This window comes from Eublepharis macularius, chromosome 1 (assembly GCF_028583425.1).
Source record: "Eublepharis macularius isolate TG4126 chromosome 1, MPM_Emac_v1.0, whole genome shotgun sequence".
NCBI lineage: Eukaryota > Metazoa > Chordata > Lepidosauria > Squamata > Eublepharidae > Eublepharis > Eublepharis macularius.
Window position 1 is genome coordinate 189075747 of NC_072790.1, and position 19064 is coordinate 189094810.

Below are 19064 nucleotides of genomic sequence, written 5' to 3' on the forward strand. Positions count from 1 at the left end.
GGAGGAGGGATGGGCCGAAGAGGCTTCACTGATCCTGTCTTGTGCAGTAGCTTCACCAATGGAAGGGGTCAAGGATGGATGAATTGTGGGTTTTTTTTTAATGTTCTGACTAACAGACTCCTAGGGAAAGAATATCATAAAAGTACTGACAAGTAAATTAATAGATAAATATCATTTGTCCCAGGATATATATAACGTTGCTAAAATTAGGTTTACTTATAAACCTGCTTAAGTTATATCGAAATGAGTTCCTTGTGGAAACCCTAAAGATCTACAATGTATGACCTAAATATAGTATGAATCCCTTCTTTTTTTTAAAAAAATATGTCACTAAAACAAAGAGCCTTTGAAACATCTTCTAGATTTTGTGTTGAGTCTTGCTAAACTATGTTGCACTAAGAAGACTAGACTATTATGCATTTCTTCTGTAGACACAGAGAACTGTTCTCTTTCAGTATTAACAGTCGCACATTGCATTATGCTTTTCAACACTTTATCATATGGATTCTCTGGGCATCCCTTAATCATAAACTTTTGCAAGAAAATGTGGAACTGATTATGTGCTTAAAGGAGGAGTTGGCTGCTTGAAGTCAGTTCTTTTGTTGAGTCATTTATTCCCTTAATAGGAATTTTCTGATCGGCTGTCAGTCTTGTTCACACACTGGGTGTCACTGCCTCTAAAACACTTGTCATTCTTTAATGGAAACAAAATAGTCATTGCTGTCAGAGCTGCAATGTCATTCCGGTACCCCTTGCTGCGTCGGCAATAGTGAAAATGACAGAGCGGCTCTCAGTAGGGGTAATTAAAATGTAAATATTGATATTTTATTATTTGAAATTACTTTCCAGTGCGGCATTTAATATCTCTCCATCTGTGCGGCTCTGTTTAGCGGTCACTTTAGTGCAGCTCTGGGATGCCAAGTGGCGGCTTGATCCCCGTTATGTCAAAATGCTTGTTGCTGCTTAATTTTGATATCTAATTAAGTGGAAAAGTACAGTCCACACTGTAATCCATGGCATCTTAACCAGCTGCTTGGGTATATTTAGAATTAATCTCCACTATGGAATCATCCTAATGTATGCAATTAAGAGTCTGCCGATGGCTAATTAGGTGTATTAGAATCAGGCAGCTTTTTTTTTAGAACTGTTGCAGACTTAAGACACTCTGCCTCCTGAGGTAGTCCTAATGATACAAACACACTCAGCCAAGAGATACCAAAATGCCTGGAATGAAATCAGAAATGGAGGTGCTGGACATCAAGGCTCAAACCACTTGAAGTGGCTCCTTTGTGTTTAATATCGCATAGCCCTGATGAAGTCACTGGGTAAATCCTAAGCGATGTAGAAAATTTTCCTGCCTGCTTCCTATAAGCTTTACGGATAGGCACTTTAATCAGTACATTAGTTGTTCAAGAGGTTTAATTTTGTCTAGTGTTTTTTTAAAAAAAAATCTTTACAAAAATGTGTGTGTATGAGTGTGGGCTTGAACATTAATAAACAGCTGACTTTATGTGGTTGGACTGTAATTATGCTCTGTGTCAAGAGCTTAGAGAGTTCATTGCTGCATTATTTATTTATTTGCCCACTTATCTGGAGTTTAACTCTGCAGCCATGGCATTTCCTTTAAAACAACAGTTCTAAAAATTTTGTTTCTGTAGTTTTTAATCTTATGTGATTTTAAAGACACAATTCATAGACTTTTGTCTTTACAGCTCAACCCTATTAATATGCTTAAGCTGTAAGTTCTGAAACCGTAGCTTGTATCACTTCAGCTAAGGAAGTATTCTATTCCTGAAGTTTTCGGGGGATGGAGCCTGGAGAGGGCAGGGTTCGGGGAAGGGAGAAATCTCCGCAGGGCATAATGCCATAGAGCCCACCCTTCAAAGCAGCTATTTTCTCCAGGGGAGGTGATCTTTATGGCTTGGAGATGAGTTGAAATTCCAGGAGATTTCCAGCCAGCACCTGAGGCTGGATATAGACATATTTGGATTTGGACATACTGTTGCAGAGACTCATAAGTAGATATGGGCACGAACCGCATTATAAACTTCAAAAACCCACGAAAATGGCGATCACGTGATCACGATCCAGCGGTTCGTTATCGGCCACGGCCAACGAACCAGCGGTTGGTAAAAGCCTGGTTCGGTGCGTTCAGCTGTGGTTCAGGAAGCCAGATTCTCAGGCACCAGCAATCAATTCCCCTGGCAATGGAGCCAGGGGAATGCCTGAACTCTGTTTGCTCTCCTTTGTCACCCTGGAAACCCGAATCGAAGCCCAGCTTACCTTGATTGGCAGGTCTTCCTTCCAACCACGGAGCTGCAAAGCAGTTACAAGTTGGGAGAAGACACCCAGGGGAGGGAGGGGGAAGGGGGTGTTCTGTAGCCATGGGCACTCCAATCTCATCCCTGCAAACCCTGATAGGCAGCTCTGACGGCCAAACACAGACCTCCTGCGTTGGTCAGTGGGACCTGTGCTTATAAATAGCCATGGGCTCCCAGGCTGGGTTTCACTTTCAGCGAGCAGTGGAGTAGGACAGAGCTCTTGCTTGCCACTTGCTAGCCTTTGAGGAGGGAGACTGAGAGTATAATTGAGCTTGGATTTTTGTGGGATTTTCCTGGTGGCCTTGGATTGGAGAGGGTATAACTCCAAGATCCCTTTTGCAATCTTGTCCAAACTTGGGTGATAGCTGTAGGAGAGCCTGCAAAAGACTCCCTGGGAATATGGGCTCTCTAAGTGCCACGGGGGCTGTTCTGCGCCCCACGAACCATGAACTACGAACCAGTTCAGCAACGGAAAATGTTTGTTGCAGTTCGCGATCTCGGGATCGTCGTCGGCACCAAACCGCTAACCGCTGGTTCCTTAAATTTTTTTGGTTCGCACCCATGTCTACTCATAAGCCTGATTGACAATTGAAATAATGTCATCTCTCTTTAAATTATCAGACAGTAAACTGCATATTCCAATACTTGATTCTGAATGCTAATATTTATTTGTGGTTTTCTTGATGGGATGAACAAGTATACTTAATTAGACTATGCTGCTGCTGTGATTGTGTTGTTTCTGGTTAATTTCATTTTTCAAAATACTGTTTTATATTGCTGATTTTAAGATGTCTTACAGTTGTTGTTAGCTACTGTTTTCAATCACAGTTTTGTGACTGAAAGGAGTGACAAAATTTAACAGAGCAAAACTATTACAGAACTATTGCTCTTCACGTTTACAAAAATGTGCACCCAAATAAACGTGAATATCATGTATTAGAAAGATCAAGACCATACCAAGGTATATCTTGAAGACACGTCACACTGCAGCTTTTCTTCAGCTAAGTAGCTATGGCTTGATCTGTGACCACATAGGAGAACTTCTGGGAATTCTGTAAAACTTGCCTTGAATTTAATATTAGAGGGAAGGAAGGATATAAAAATCATAAGTAAAATACCATACTATGGTGTGAATATAACCCACTGGAAATGGTCTACCCTTAATTCTACAAACTGATGCATTGGCTAAGCATGATACACATAAAAAAGATAGTGTGTCAGGTTGCTCCTTTGAAACACTATGCAAAAACATGCCTATGAAACATCAACATTTGAATTGTATTAGTTATTTATGTCACTAGCCCTGCTTTCTCCACAAGAGATAGTTCCAAGGTACATATTCAGATTCCAAAGTATTTCAGTTCTGTGTGATACTTATGTCACTTTCATCAGAGTTGTACGATTCTTAATGTCCCATGCCTCCAAGTAAAAGTAACCATCAGAGAGTGAGAACAGATTGTTCAGTGGTACTCAACTTCCATATCTTCCATCCTGCCAATCACTGTCAAAGATCCTGGGTCCCACCATGATAGAAACAAAAAGCCCACTTTTTCCGAGAAGGGCATTTATATTTTACAGGAATCCTGTTATTGCTACTAGCATGTCTAAAGGTCACAGATGGATAATCCATAGCTAGTTGGGTCAGCAGGAGATGGCACATTATACTTGCAGGTGGATATGGGGATCAAGGGAGAGCAAATTTTAATTGTTATGAAAAGTCTGAGTCCCTCTTATAATAGTCCTGCATCCCACCAGTTGAAAACTACTGGTCTATACCATGTAACCTTGACTGTTAGATTTTCATTCATTTTTCTTAATATAACCTTATGATCAACAATGTAAACCTAAGTCTGTTTTTTTTGGTCCAGTCTATTAGTAACATTCAAGCTATTAATGAGTCTTCATTGTGAAGAAACAATTTTTTAAAATTTTTTAAAATTTTATTTATGTCATTTATAGTCCACCTTTCTCACTGAGACTCAAGGCGGATTACATAGTGTGAGATCAGTACAATCAGTAGCAAGGACAAGGATAGGCATTTCCATACAGTGTCAAGGACATTTCCATAAACAGTGTCATAGGTTAGATGAAAAAGCATCTTATGGTACCTTCAAGGCTAATGTATTTATCATGGCATAAAGTTTTGTGGGCTATAGCACACTTTGTCCAATGCATGAGGTTGGCAGATAATTAAAATAACAACAACAACAACAATAACAACTGCACTTACATACCACTTTTCTAGACAGATTAGTGCGCCACTTAGAGCAGTGAACAAGGTTAGTTTTATCATTATCCCCACAATATAGCTGGGGAGCTGGAGCCGAGAGGAATGGCTTACCCAAGGCCACCTGTTGTGCTTATGGCAGGAGTGGGATTTGATCCAGCAGAGTGCTGATTCAAAGCTCAGCTACTTAACCACTATGCTACAGCAGAATATTGATTTGTTACATTGCTATACAAGGCCAAAAGAAAAATATGATCCAGTAAAAAGAGTAAAGAATAAAACAGCGTGGATGTGAACCATTAGTAACATTCAAGCTATTAATGAGTCTTCATTGTGAAGTGTAAGAACACCAGGAAAAAATGACTGTCCTTGCACTTATTCCTTTCCCATATCAAGCATATCTGGATTTTGGAACAATCCAGTGGGACTTTTAAAAGGAGTAAAATAAGGACTATAATGTCAGAGTTTAGAGCATAGTGGGTCCCTGGAATTTAGCCCAAATCAGTTATGCCTACCATTACCCATTTGCTAAAGAATAACAGGAAGAGAGCACTAGAAAACCAGATGGATGTTTCCATGGACACCATTGGGCCTCCTTCGGATACATCAAGTTTAAACTTCAAACACAACACAAGCTAAGAATGTTTTCTGTCTTATATCTCATAATAGCCAGAAATGAAGGTGCTCCTGAAGAAAAAAATGTGGTATACAAATGGGTGGGGAGAAGGAGGGAATCTCTCTCCCTCTCCCTCTCTCTCTCTCACTCATCTCACTCTCACCATCAACCCCGCGCCCCCACTTACCTGGCCGGCAGGGGAGGCACGGGCCTCACGGGCGTGCTCCCAGGCAGTGCGGCATGTTTCTGTGGGCCTGAAATGGCCCAGATTTGGCCCAAATTGGCCTGGATCTGGCTGCTGCAGCATGGGGCAGTGCTCCCCTGTGCAGCAGCAGGCTGTTCCAGGCTGATTCAGGCTTGGTCTAGGCAGTTTTGGACCCAATTTGCGCCCAAAATGGCTCAAACTGGGCTCCTGCCAGACGGGGGATTGCTCCCCGCGCCACAGCGGCCTGTTCCAGGACAATTTTGGCTCAATCCAGGCCTAATTTGGCCCATTTTGGGCTGAATCGGACCCAAATCAGGCACCCCATGGAACACGGGAGTGCTCCTGGGGCAGCCCCAGCCTGCATGATAACATCACTTCACAGAAGTGATTTCATTGCTTAGGCCTGGGGGAGAGAACCAAAAGGTAAGTGACGGAGGGCCCACCTCCTGCCAGGAGTGCAGGGAGACCTGGCAACCCTACTCTGGATGTTGTTTTTGTGTTACATTTCTAAACTGCTTTTTATATTACATTAGTTGAGCTTAAAAAAAGAAGACCGATTACAAAATTTATAACAGGAAATAAAAACTAACCAGTAGCTGGCAAGATTTCTTTTTAGGACACAAGACTTCTGATTTTTAAATGACAATACCAGTTGGGGTTGCCAGTTGATTAACTAAGAGATAGAGGCTGCCTTCTGAAAAAAATGACAAGCTTAAATTGTTCTTCTTTAGAATTGTTACATAAGGCTTGATAAGAAGGTAAAGGAGACGACTGAAATATTTCTAACTGGCATTTAAATTGCATTAACACCTTCTTGTGCAGCCTGAGTGAAAGGTCACGCTAGACAAGCAGCATCTTCACTGTTTGTAAATGTCTAATTTGCTGTTTTTAAATTGCTGTGAACCTCACTCACTTAGTCCCGCTGAATGAATCCAGAGTTGCAAATACTTCTGACAAGCGAATATTTGCTTACTGAGAATCCGTTGCTCTTAATGGATTGAGATGGACATGCAGTGTGAGTGCATTTGTATGGCCGTGCCATCTCTTTGCTCTTGTTGCAGAGACATGAAAGTAACACGGCAGTGATAAAAGCCCCGGGTTCCTCAACCGGTTTTGTGGCTCTTGCCATCCTGTCAGTGGGGTTGGCTTATGGTTGGGATTTTTGCTCTCCTGTACTTTTTATAAACAAATCATTTATATTTTATTTGAACCTGCATAAAACAGAGATGAAAGAAATGTAAGCATTGCATTTAAATAAAACATGGGGAAATGATTGGGATACAGCTGCTTTCAGAAACCATTATTAGCCCTGCAACCAGATGAAGGGAGTTTCTTTTGCATTTTCTTTACCTGTGTGCAAGGATTTTTTTTTTAAAGCCTCTGTATCTGCTTGCCTTTCTGCCTACCATCCAACCATTCATCTTTTCATATGTATCCCTTCTTCTATATTTGTTATTGCTATGCATTTTCAGTTGATTTGCCCCCAAAGATTGTTTGTGGTAAGATTTAGCATAGGCTTATGTGCTCCCCTCACCCCACTCCTTCCAGCATCTAGAATGCAATGCCTGAACGACAAACTTTTCCCATGTCTTTGAAAGCAGGACCGTCCTGACCCTGTGATCTAAGTCATACTTTCAAATGAGGCCAGTGAGAAACAATAGATGCAAATTCCAGACTGATAGCCAAGTTACTATCTTATAGCCAAAGAAACAATTTTTTAAAATTTTATTTATGTCATTTATAGTCCACCTTTCTCACTGAGACTCAAGGCGGATTACATAGTGTGAGATCAGTACAATCAGTAGCAAGGACAAGGATAGGCATTTCCATACAGTGTCAAGGACATTTCCATAAACAGTGTCATAGGTTAGATGAAAAAGCATCTTATGGTACCTTCAAGGCTAATGTATTTATCATGGCATAAAGTTTTGTGGGCTATAGCACACTTTGTCCAATGCATGAGGTTGGCAGATAATTAAAATAACAACAACAACAACAATAACAACTGCACTTACATACCACTTTTCTAGACAGATTAGTGCGCCACTTAGAGCAGTGAACAAGGTTAGTTTTATCATTATCCCCACAATATAGCTGGGGAGCTGGAGCCGAGAGGAATGGCTTACCCAAGGCCACCTGTTGTGCTTATGGCAGGAGTGGGATTTGATCCAGCAGAGTGCTGATTCAAAGCTCAGCTACTTAACCACTATGCTACAGCAGAATATTGATTTGTTACATTGCTATACAAGGCCAAAAGAAAAATATGATCCAGTAAAAAGAGTAAAGAATAAAACAGCGTGGATGTGAACCACACCTGAGCTAAAGTTCCCAGCCCCTCCCCTATATTGAAAGTGGGGGCAGGGGGGCTTGATCCATGCTTTTTGCATGTTTGTGCTCCAGAGTTTCTCTGTTAACATCACTCCAGGGCAAAACTGGAAGCAATGGATTCTCTTTGTGGCCAAATTGGCCCCAAACATAGCGTTTTCATAATGTTTGGAGCTGATTTGACCCTGCTGAGACCCCATAGCTGCTGGTTATTGGGGCCTCTGGAGTGTGCATACATGCCATTTTGTCATGTGCTCTGGGGCTGCCAGGCTGCCTTTCCCCTTTCACCCCCTCTGACCACAAGGGGCCTGGCATCCCTACACATGACTGGTAAGCAATAAGCAAATTGGCAAACCATCGATTGTACATAAACCGTAAAAGAAACAAAATTATTTTCTGTAATGTACTATTTACTCAACTCAATTGATCTCATGAGGTCAAATCTAATAGTGTGACGTAGGAAATTACAAGCCTACTGCCATTCTCACTGCATGTCACATTGGGTCAGTATAATTAGAATAAACCTCAACATTCTCTTTTGTTTTATTTTATGTTATCATGTAGACAGCAAGACAAGAGGGGGGCAGCTACATTTGTTCACATCTATCCTGTTCATAGGACAGGGCATGCATGTGTCTAATTTAACATCAAGAGCATGCATAAGAAAGAAGTTGAAGGCTTTTCAATTTTCCACAGTTTATTATATTCTTATGTATGTAACATCCAATTAGGCACATTCCAAAAGGATAGTATTGTATAGATGTATATGTCCTCCAGGCTTAAGGGTCATTCTAAAAAATGGGGCAAAACAAAATATCAACAATTTTGGAAGCAGTTCTTATTTCAAGAGCCATGCTGTATCATACCTAAGGTCCATCTAGTCCAGCACTCTAGTCTCACAGTGGCTGACCAGCTGCCTTTAGGAAGCCCACAAGCAGGTTAGAGTAAGTAAACAGTAAACAGGTGGGTGTTCAACAGGGTACCTGCCTGTTTTATTTCTCTGTTTTATTAACAAAGAAATAAAAGGCAACCATACAGAAAATCACACACAGCATACACACAAAGCTAACTAAGAAAACAGTGAGGAACTGGGAAAGCAGTTTCAGGGAGGGCTATAGTTACCAGTCTTGAAGAGGAAGCTTCCATGGAGGCAGCAGTAAAGATGACCAGTGCTTCACAGAGAGAAATGGGGAGGGCTCAGATATATTTGAGGGTGCATGCATGGGTTCAGAACACACACACACTGAGCACATGGCAGGACGGCCCAATTATAGAGCAAAGGGTATCCTGGAGCAAAACTGTCATTTCTGCCCCAAAACAATAGTTTAATTACTGTCTTTGGAGGTGAGGCAATAAGTTGGGAAAAGTGTGATCTGACTATCAGGGTTGTACTATAGGTAAAAATATTGCTTGATGACCTGGTAACTATCAGATAGGGAGGCTATCAGATTTGTTGACTAGCACTTGATTAGATAAGTGGTGGAGAAAGATGTTGATGGGATTAGGCAGGGAGGTATCGCAGAAAGCTATCTCTTCTGCTCTCTGGAGTGTAGGGGCAGCTAGTCAATCAGCCTACATTCTGGTAACTTTCCAGTAGAGATGGGCACAAAGCAAAATATGAACCAAAGTTCATGACGAACTAGCAGTTTGTCAGAGCCCATTTCTGACAAACCACCATGAACTTTAGGCTGGTCCGTTTGGTTCATTTTTTTGGTTCGTCACTGCAGACAGCTTGGCGCCGATCAATCAGTTTCCTAGGCAACAGGGGATGGACTTCCTGTAGACCTTTTGCTGACCTGGAAGTGGCCTTCTGCTGGCCCGGAAGTGACCTTCTGCTGACCTGCAAGTGACAATTTGCTGACCAGAATGTGACATTTTCACGAACCAAATGAACCAGTTCGCGAACCAGGGCAGGTTCGTGAAAGTTCGTGGTTTTTGGTTCGTGAAATGCAACGAACCACAAACTGCACGGTTTGTTTTTTTTCCCTGTTCGTGTCCATTGCTACTTTCCAGCCTCCAGGCAGGAGGCTGGCATCTGTTCTGCATGGCTGAGCAGTGTTTTTGTGCTTATGGCACATTGAGGAAGGGGTTTATGATATTTCATATCCATAAACTGCCCTTATTAGCATGACTGCTAACACCTCCCTAGCTCTCCACATCCTTCCTCTTTATTATTTTTTTTAAAGGGAGGGTCAAAATGCTACAATGTTATTTCTCATACGGCTGTATTGTAAATCAAGACTGCAAATTCATAACCTTGCAAATTGTGCCCACAAATTACATTTTTCTTATCTCACTGACTCTTTGGTGTTAGGAGAAGCCTGACCAAATCCCAAGCAACCAACCTTCCCTTTTAAATTAAGGGAGAGTCACAACATTGATATGTTGTTTATTCTAGCCCTTTAAGCAATGTCTATACTGTTCCCTGATGGTGATCCACATTCCCTACTGATCATTTCTTGGGTTTACTTTTTTAACTTCTTTTCTTTTTAAATGGGACTCATGATCATGGTGATTTGGAAAGTGGGAGGGGAGGCTCATCTCAAGAATCCACCTTCCCCATATTAGTAGATGGTCATGTACTGTGAGGAGGCCAATGAGAACACTATATTATTTGGGCAGCAACATTTAAACATTTTGATCTGGCAGAGAGGCACTGTTTTGCACCAAGCATTCAATTTAAACCACACCAGAGCAATCACAAAGAACTGCAATGGATGCAATTTGCAAAAAGCAGTTTGTAGGTTCTCCACAAAACTCTGCTGCCAATTGCCTCTCTAGAATTCTAAAAAAAAAAAGGTAGGCACGAGACTGGTGGGCACACAGGGCTTCAACACTGTGACTTTACGATACATGCACGGAATTATGTTTAAAAAGCAACATTAGCTGCAGCCCCCACAAAAGGTGTCTGCAAACAGACACATCTCAACACATCTGGAATAAAAAAGCAATTGCTAGATTGCCATGGTGTTGTGCAGTGCAGAATCTGTGGACCCCAAGCTAATTCAGCACAGATCAGCATAAATACTCAGAAGCACCGGCTTAAAGTGTACCATGCAGAAAGGACCCTTGTCCACTCCTCTTTTAAAACCTTCCAAGTTGGTGGACATCTCCACATCCTGTGGAAGTGAATTCTACAATGTAACTATGCAGTGTCAAGAAGCACTTCCTTTTGCCTGTCCTGAATCTCTGACCCTTCAGCTTCAGTGGATGATTCCAGGTTGTAGTATTATGAGAGAGGGAGAAAAGTTTCTCCCTGTCCACTCTTTCCACACTATGTGTAATTTTATAGACTTCTATCATGTCTCCCTTTACTCTTCTTTTTTTCTAAGCTAAACAGCCCTAAACTCTACCCCGTCCACCAATCTTTTTGATTGCTCTTTTCTGCACCTTTTCAAGCTCTACCATGTCCTTTTCAGGTGTAGTGACCAGAACTGCATGTGGTATTCCAAGTGAAGTATTGATTTGTATAAGGGCAGTATAATAGTAGCAGCTTTATTCTCTATTCCTTTTCTAATTATGGCAATTATGGCAAGCACAGAATTTGCCTTTTTCAAAGTAGCCACACACTAGGTTGACATTTTCATTGAGCTATCCACTGCCACCCCAAGATCCCTTTTTTGGTCTGCTGCTGCCAGCTCAGTTCTCATTAGTGTATATGTGAAATTGGGATTTTTAGCCCCAATATGCATCACTTGACACTTGCTCACATTGAATCATTGCTTGCTTATTTGCTGTTTTAATGCACATTCCCACAGTTTGGAGGGATCTTTTTGGAGCTCTTTGCAATCCATTTTTGTTTAAGTAATTTGGTGTTATCAGCAAACTTGGCCACCTCACTATTCACCCCTAACTCCAGCTCATTTATAAACAAATTGTAAACACTGGTCCCAGTACAGATTCCTGAGTGACCCCCCTCTTCTCACATTCCCATTGCGAGAATATCTGCAAGTGGCTATTTCTAGATGTTTCCTCATTACAGGATAGCCTTACTGTACTATAATGGCTGGCTCATTTCAAAGGAGGCCATAAAAAGAGGGAGGAGGATGGAGACCAACCTGGTTTCTTTCTTTGATCGAGTGACCAGCTTACTGGATCGGGGGAACTCTGTTGACGTGACTTATCTGGATTTCAGTAAAGCTTTTGATAAGGTCCCCCATGACATTCTGATGGGCAAACTGGAAGACTGTGGAGTAGACTATAGGACAGTTCGGTGGACAGGGAACTGGTTGGAGGACCGCACTCAAAGAGTGGTTGTCAGCGGCGTTTCATCAGATTGGAGGGAGGTGTCCAGTGGGGTGCCGCAGGGCTCGGTTTTGGGCCCGGTACTTTTCAATATTTTTATCAATGATCTGGATGAAGGAGTGGAAGGGCTGCTCATTAAATTTGCTGATGATACCAAATTGGGAGGGGTAGCAAACACCCAAGAAGATAGAATTAAAATTCAACAAGACCTGAATACTCTGGAGAAGTGGGCAGCTGTGAATAGGATGCAATTCAACAAAGACAAGTGCACAGTATTACATCTGGGCCACAAAAATGGGAAGCACAAATACTGGATGGGGGATACACTTCTGGGCAGTAGTATATGTGAAAGGGATCTTGGGGTAAGAGTGGACTGTAAACTGAATATGAGCAGTCAGTGTGATGCGGTGGCAAAAAAGGCTAATTCAGTCCTGGGTTGTATCAAAGGGGCCATAGCGTCGAAATCACAGGAGGTCATAGCCCCTCTCTATACTGCCTTGGTCAGGCCACACCTGGAGTATTGTGTGCAGTTCTGGAGGCCTCACTTCAAAATGGATGTGGACAAAATCGAGAGGGTACAGAGGAGAGCGACAAGAATGATCAGGGGTCTGGAGACTGAGCCCTACAAGGAAAGGCTGAGGGCCTTGGGAATGTTTAGTTTGGAGAAGAGGAGGTTGAGGGGGGACATGATTGCTCTCTTTAAGTATCTGAAAGGCTGTCATTTGGAGGAGGGCAAAGAGCTGTTCCAGTTGGCAGCAGAGGGTAGGACGCGAAGCAATGGGCTAAAACTACATGCACAAAGGTACTGGCTGGATATTAGGAAAAACTTTTTCACGGTCAGAGTAGTTCAAAAGTGGAATCAGCTGCCTAGGGAGGTGGTGAGCTCCCCTTCACTGGCAGTTTTCAAGAAGAGGCTGGATGAATACCTGTCAGAGATGCTTTAGGCTGATCCTGCACTGGGCAGGGGGTTGGACTAGATGGTCTGTATGGCCCCTTCCAACTCTATGATTCTATGATTCTATGAGACAAATCACAGGTTCCTCATGACCTTGGTTTGGGTAGAGATATCCTTCATCATTTCTTCATCAAGCGCAGTCTCAAGAAGAGGAAGCACAGCCAGCATGGTGTAGTAGATAGAGTGCTAAACTTGGGTCTGGGAGACCCACATTCATAACTCCACTGCTGGGTGACCTTAGGTCAGTCACGCTTCCTCAGCTTAACCTACCTCATCCTAACTGACGTCGCTCTACCTCTACTTTATGTCCAGGGGAAACTGCATGGTGTATACAATGCAAACTCCATATACCCACATGGAGAATTTTCTTTCATACAAAAGAACTAGAAACCTTTGCATGCATGAGGCTTTGAATATTACATGCTAGAAACTAGTAGCATATGTTATTCACAATAGTAACAAATAGAAAAGTGGGTCTGTCTGCAACCGTTCATGGAGTACCAGACCCCAGACGGAGACAAGCTGTGCCTGTGGGGGAACTGGAAGTGCAAGCAGTAGCTGGCAAACCATCCAAGGTTCCTGACAAAAACTTTGCCAGCTATCTAGTAACAGCATAACAAAAACGTGTTCTGAGGGCATTTTAGATGAACCACAGATGTGCCCTTAGCATCAATGAAGCCTTCCCAAGTGAACTAGAGAAAAACATCTTTGGGATTGTAAACAATTTAGGCTGCTTAGCATGGCAATGTGCATTATGTCTAAAATAGCTGCCAAAGCAATGGTGTCTACATTGGCTTGCTTAAGAGATTGTTGTGTGTGCAAGGAAACCTGTAGCTTAGAACACATTTCACTTGAATAGATACCACCGAATTTCTAGTTGGCAGCAAAACACCACGAGCTCTGTTCCTCACTTTGCATGAGCATTAGTTTTCTGGATAAATGGCAGGGGGGGTGGGAGGGAATTAGGTAAACTATTCAGAATCTCAGCCATCTTCTTCTCAATGCATAGTTAGTGGTGTGTGCATGTATTGTTAAGGCATAATTCTAATTGCAGAGTACGGTACAGCCTGTTCAGAAATCTCTGCAGTGAGTGAGACATTGCACTCAGCGTAGGAGTAAAAATAAGTGTTAGGGGGGAGTAACCAGCAAAGTCATAACAATGTTTATCACTAGTGCAAGAAACTAGATAGATTTACAATGCCTTGCATTCAACAACATGGACATGGCGCAGAGGAGAATGCCTCGCAGGGGTTAAGTTCTTATGCCTGCACTGCAGCCTACTTCTGTCAGCACTGGACTCAGGAAACAAACATTTATGCTTTGTGAAGTGAAAGTGTATTTTTGAAGACTAGCCGTCAGATATTTTTTGCCCTTCACACTTTCAAATGCTTAGCCTTTTTTGTAAGCTGGCTGCAAAGTGCATCAGTTTGCCAGGCAAAAAGAAAAAAAGAGAAAGTAAGCCAAGGGAGGGGGACGGAAAGTCTTGACAAGTGCCCATGGCATCATTGTCAAGCACATGAGCTTCAAGTAGAAGATGGCAGGAGGGTTGGCACAGAACATGCTTCCTTCGAGCCTATTACCTCCAAGGTACCAGACTCTTGAGAAGCTTTTCAGTCCTTCCAAATGATGTGATTCTAAACTGTCCTCTGGTTTATTTGGAGCACACTGTCTCACAGATAAACATGCTATTTAACTGCAGGTCAAGGGACGGAGTCATTCTGCCAGCAAAATGCCTGGGATACATTAAATGGCACTGACATGCAGAGGGATATGTAGAGAGATCAAAGATGTCACCAGTACGCATGGAATTGGACAGTGCTGGAGGGAAAAAAACATGCACCCCCCCCCCCAGTATATTGGAGTGTATTTTTAAAAGCCATGATATAGTTGAACATTTAAAAGTATGACCTGTCAAATGCCAAGGATCAAGATTCCATGTAATACAGAACACAAAAGTTTAGGTGTGCACTTGGCAAGGCAACATCTTCTAGATCTTGAGCAAGTAGACAGAAAACATTCACTAGCCAATATAGCAGGAAATACATTTGTATAGACAGTCTGAGTTTTCAAAATGTTGCCCTTGTATCTGACAAAAAAAACCAAAATGAAAATTTGAATATTTCCCCCACCTTTTCCCAGAGCAACAAATTAAAATAGTTTATTATTATGACTAATGTCTTCAAGAAAGCATAGCCAGTTTTATGAATACTTAGATTTGGTTATGTGACTGTGTGGACAGTCTATGGGGCTCTCTGAATTACCAGAAATACTTTAGCATTCCAAGTTTTAGGCAGTTGCAAACTAGACATCAAACACTGTGACCCTTTCATATACAGTTACATTATTATTTTTCTTGCTTCAATAATCAGCTGCCTGTCTCCCTTAGCTCTATTGTTGATGGCTGTGCTGAATGTCCAGAGCAAAATAATCATACTGCACAAGGAACATGATTAGCTTTTCAGGTAAAACTTAAGTATTCTGCCTTTTGTCCTTTTCTGTGTATGGAATGGATACCAGAAAATGCTTTGTGAATATAGTTGTCAAAATAAAGTTCTAAAGAAGGAAAGGTTTGCTCCACCCACACACCAAGGATAAGTTCAAAATTTATCATCTATATGCTTTACTCGTACTCAGGTATGTGGGGGGTGGGAGAATGAAACTATTCTGTAAAAATCTATGGAACTGAAGTATTGTGGAGAACCCAGAGAACAATATCCCTTACACATATATAGTATGCATCCCATGTAAATATATATTATGGTACCTGCTTTGGAATGTTTCTCTTCGTTGTCTCCTGTTATTGTGTTATCACACTCTACTGTACCATACTGTAATTTATTTATTTATTTTTAAAAAATGGCACATAAAAAATGTGCAGATAAAAAGAGGAAGTTAGGAGCCTTCTGAGGGGAAACAGAAAAGACAGTGATTGCAAATTAAACTTCTTTTGTGATCAAGAGGGATTTTATTGCCTTTTGCTTAATTAGGCACCTCAGAAGTGTGGGAATCATTGTTATAGTTAAAAATTGTTACTTTGTAAATCGTAGGGACAAAGGGGCTGTACTGCAACTTTAAAGTTTCCGTGCACGTAAATGTCAATAGAGTGCCTTCTCCATCATCAGCACTAAATTCACATTGATGCCTCTTTTCTTCTCTGTATTGATCCTTCCATGAGAACGTAGATTTGTATCTGTTAATTAATGCGTCCTGAAACAGCGTTTGTATTAATCAGGCAGATAAGAAAAATTGGATGCCTGCACCCTCATGACAACCGTAAAAGTGCTGGCCCTGATAAAAATCGTGGACGGACCTCAATAAAAAAGTTCCTCCTTCCACTCAATAAACTAATCATCCTGCTTTTAATTATTCGGCAGAAAGATGTGTGGAGATTGGAGAATGTGTAAATCTATTTACTAACAGCAGTGTCTGGGAGGGAGACTGGGGCCGTCACAGGACACTGCTGCAGGCTACATTCTCGGTCCATCTGCTGTAGCAGAAAAACTGGTTCTTGAGAGGGGAAAAGGACAGAAATGCTGGAGCTAATTGAAAATATGCATTCCTCTTTAGACCCTTTCAAATTATTATTTCTGTTCCATTTCCTTCCATTTCCAGTGAGGGTTGTTAAGATGCCCAGTGTCACTTTTTTTTTTTTTTTTGCTATCTGAAAATTATGTCAGTCTTGTTTTGAAGGAATTAAAATACCCAACCCCAGGGCACAGGAACTGTATATTAAAATAATAAAGAAATAACAAAAAAGTTGAGACATGGAAGTATTCCTCTTTTAAATTTTGTTTGCTCTTAGTAGGCTTGATTCGAAGTGGTACAGTAGTTTGAATCTAAGTGGATGCCAAAAGTGGTGGTGCTTTTTTCCTTTCACATTATTCTGTTGTAAGGCTGGGGCCTTCCAGAGAGGAGGGCCATGTATTTAATGCTAAAGGAGCAGCAAAAGCAGACTCTTCTTCCTGCAGGATCCTTGTCAAAGCATATGTAAGCAGCTCCATAAACAACTAACTGAAAGCTTGAGCCTTGTCTTTAAGACCCCCTTAAGAAAAGCTTGACTAATCCCCTTTGATGATTTTATTAAGTGCTTGCGGTTGCTGGTGCCAACTGGCAAACCACTATGTTTCACCGACAGGCCAGGAAATCACTGCTTCTTCTCACAGTGTTCTATGGCATCTTACGTAATTGGGCAATATTAGCAGTTGGTGATAATAAATTAACAGCTACTGTAAACAGGAGCCTGAAAAGGTATGACAGAGAAAATGTTTGCCCTTAGTGATCCTATTAGGAAGGAAGGGGAGGGGAACAAAAGCAAAACTTAAATTCATTAAGGAGCATTATTAAATTTTCACTCTCTCTCACTCTCTCAAAAATGATGGTGTGATTACTATTCACTTGGCACTTTAATGTGCCATCCTGTTATTTCAGCAACTGCAGTACATGCAGAAGCCATTACAGAAGTAATTAGTGTCTTTTCTGAAGAGGGTAGGTCTTGCTTCAGTTTCTGCTGAGGTTGAAGTTCAAAAAGCGCCTGGCTTGTTGTGATCATCACCTTAATTCTATTAAGGTACTGACTCGTCTCCTGTGAAAATGCTTTCGTTCTTTTTTCTTTCAAAATCCCCCCCCCACACACACCCCATTTCCAAAATAGACCCTGACACCACTTCTGTTTCTTTTACTAGCTACGATGAATATTGTCAAAGTGCAAGTTTAAACGTCATTGATTCAAAATGATTTCAGTATCTTCCTAGATGCCACCATACCTATTTTTCCATTCCCGATAAGGGAAAATGTAGGTCCTTTTATGCTGATATCAGAGCCCCTTCCCAGAATTAAACTAACACAAAAGACATATAATTTAGATGTTCTTGATGAAATCTGTGTGGTTATTTGGAGATCAAGAAGAGTGCAGTACATACATACAGATTTATAACTTACATAACAGCAACAAGCAGAAAAGAAACATTACAGTGCAGAATTATGACGACCCTGGACCATTTTAATTATTTTTTCTGTGTACTTTTCCTCCTGGTTTAGGATTTTCCACTTTATCGCTGGCTGACCAGATGAGCCTTCTGCAGAGTGCTTGGATGGAGATTTTGATTCTGGGAGTTGTATACAGATCACTTTCTTTTGAGGATGAGCTTGTCTACGCTGAAGATTATATTATGGATGAAGATCAGTCCAAATTAGCAGGCCTTCTTGACCTCAACAATGCCATCCTGCAACTGGTAAAAAAATACAAGAGCATGAAGCTGGAGAAGGAAGAGTTTGTCACCCTCAAAGCTATCGCGCTTGCTAATTCAGGTTGGCAGATTGGCATGATGGCTCATGTCATTTCCTTCCCCCCCTTTCCCCTAATACCTTCTGCATGATGATTTCTAAACATGACATTAGGAATAAGTAATTTTTAATCATATTATTGTGGGATGATGATGAACAGCTAGAAACAAGGTAGTTCAAATTAAGGGAAGATCTTTATGGTTATAACCATTTGCTGCACAGGTTTCTAATTTGGTTAAAAGATGCCAGAAATGTAGAATATATTAAAAGCAATGATGCTTTTCAATAAACATAAATGTTGCCTTGCTAAATCCATTTCATAATCCAGATAAGTCTAATCAGTTTACTAAACCCCAATAGAATGGATGGGACCATGACAAAATGTAATATATGATCTACTTCAATCTAGCTACTAAACACAGTGAACTCAATAAGTAAGGTGAACTCAGGTTTTATCAGGGAAAGGAGCAAATCACTGTTTAATCTTACAGGGTTTCTTCTTCACCATAGAAATTTGATTTTTATGGTAGACGTTTAACTGATAGATATTACTTGTTCAGAAGGGGTTAAGAAATCAAGGGAGGATTCTTCTCTGCATTTGAACTTAAAAGTGCTGTGAGCTACTGTCTGATAAGTAAAAATCGTTTGTTCTTTGTTGTTTTTTCTTTTGTGCCTCCCTAATGCTTTATTGTGGTCTTAAGTCCCTTTTAGCATTTGCATAAAGTTCATGATAGATCCCTCTTTAATGACGTGCCGATCATTAGATACCTGTGTGTCAATAACATGCTCTGATGCTATGTACCATTGACAGTCACACCGTGCCCCTCCATCTGCTTTTGTTTTGACCCTATCTTTGAACTTTATCTTGGTTGCTGGCCAGTAGTTTT

At 41.2% G+C, this 19064-nt stretch overlaps 1 protein-coding gene across 1 annotated transcript in view; it reads left to right on the top strand.

Moving 5' to 3' along the window:
- The window catches only part of ESRRG (estrogen related receptor gamma), a 273255-nt gene that overhangs the window by 236026 nt on the left and 18165 nt on the right, over positions 1 to 19064 (top strand). Inside the window, exon 6 of the mRNA XM_054997021.1 lies at positions 17932 to 18201. Coding sequence (XP_054852996.1) covers positions 17932 to 18201 — 270 coding nt within the window. The remainder of the gene's footprint in view (positions 1 to 17931; positions 18202 to 19064) is intronic.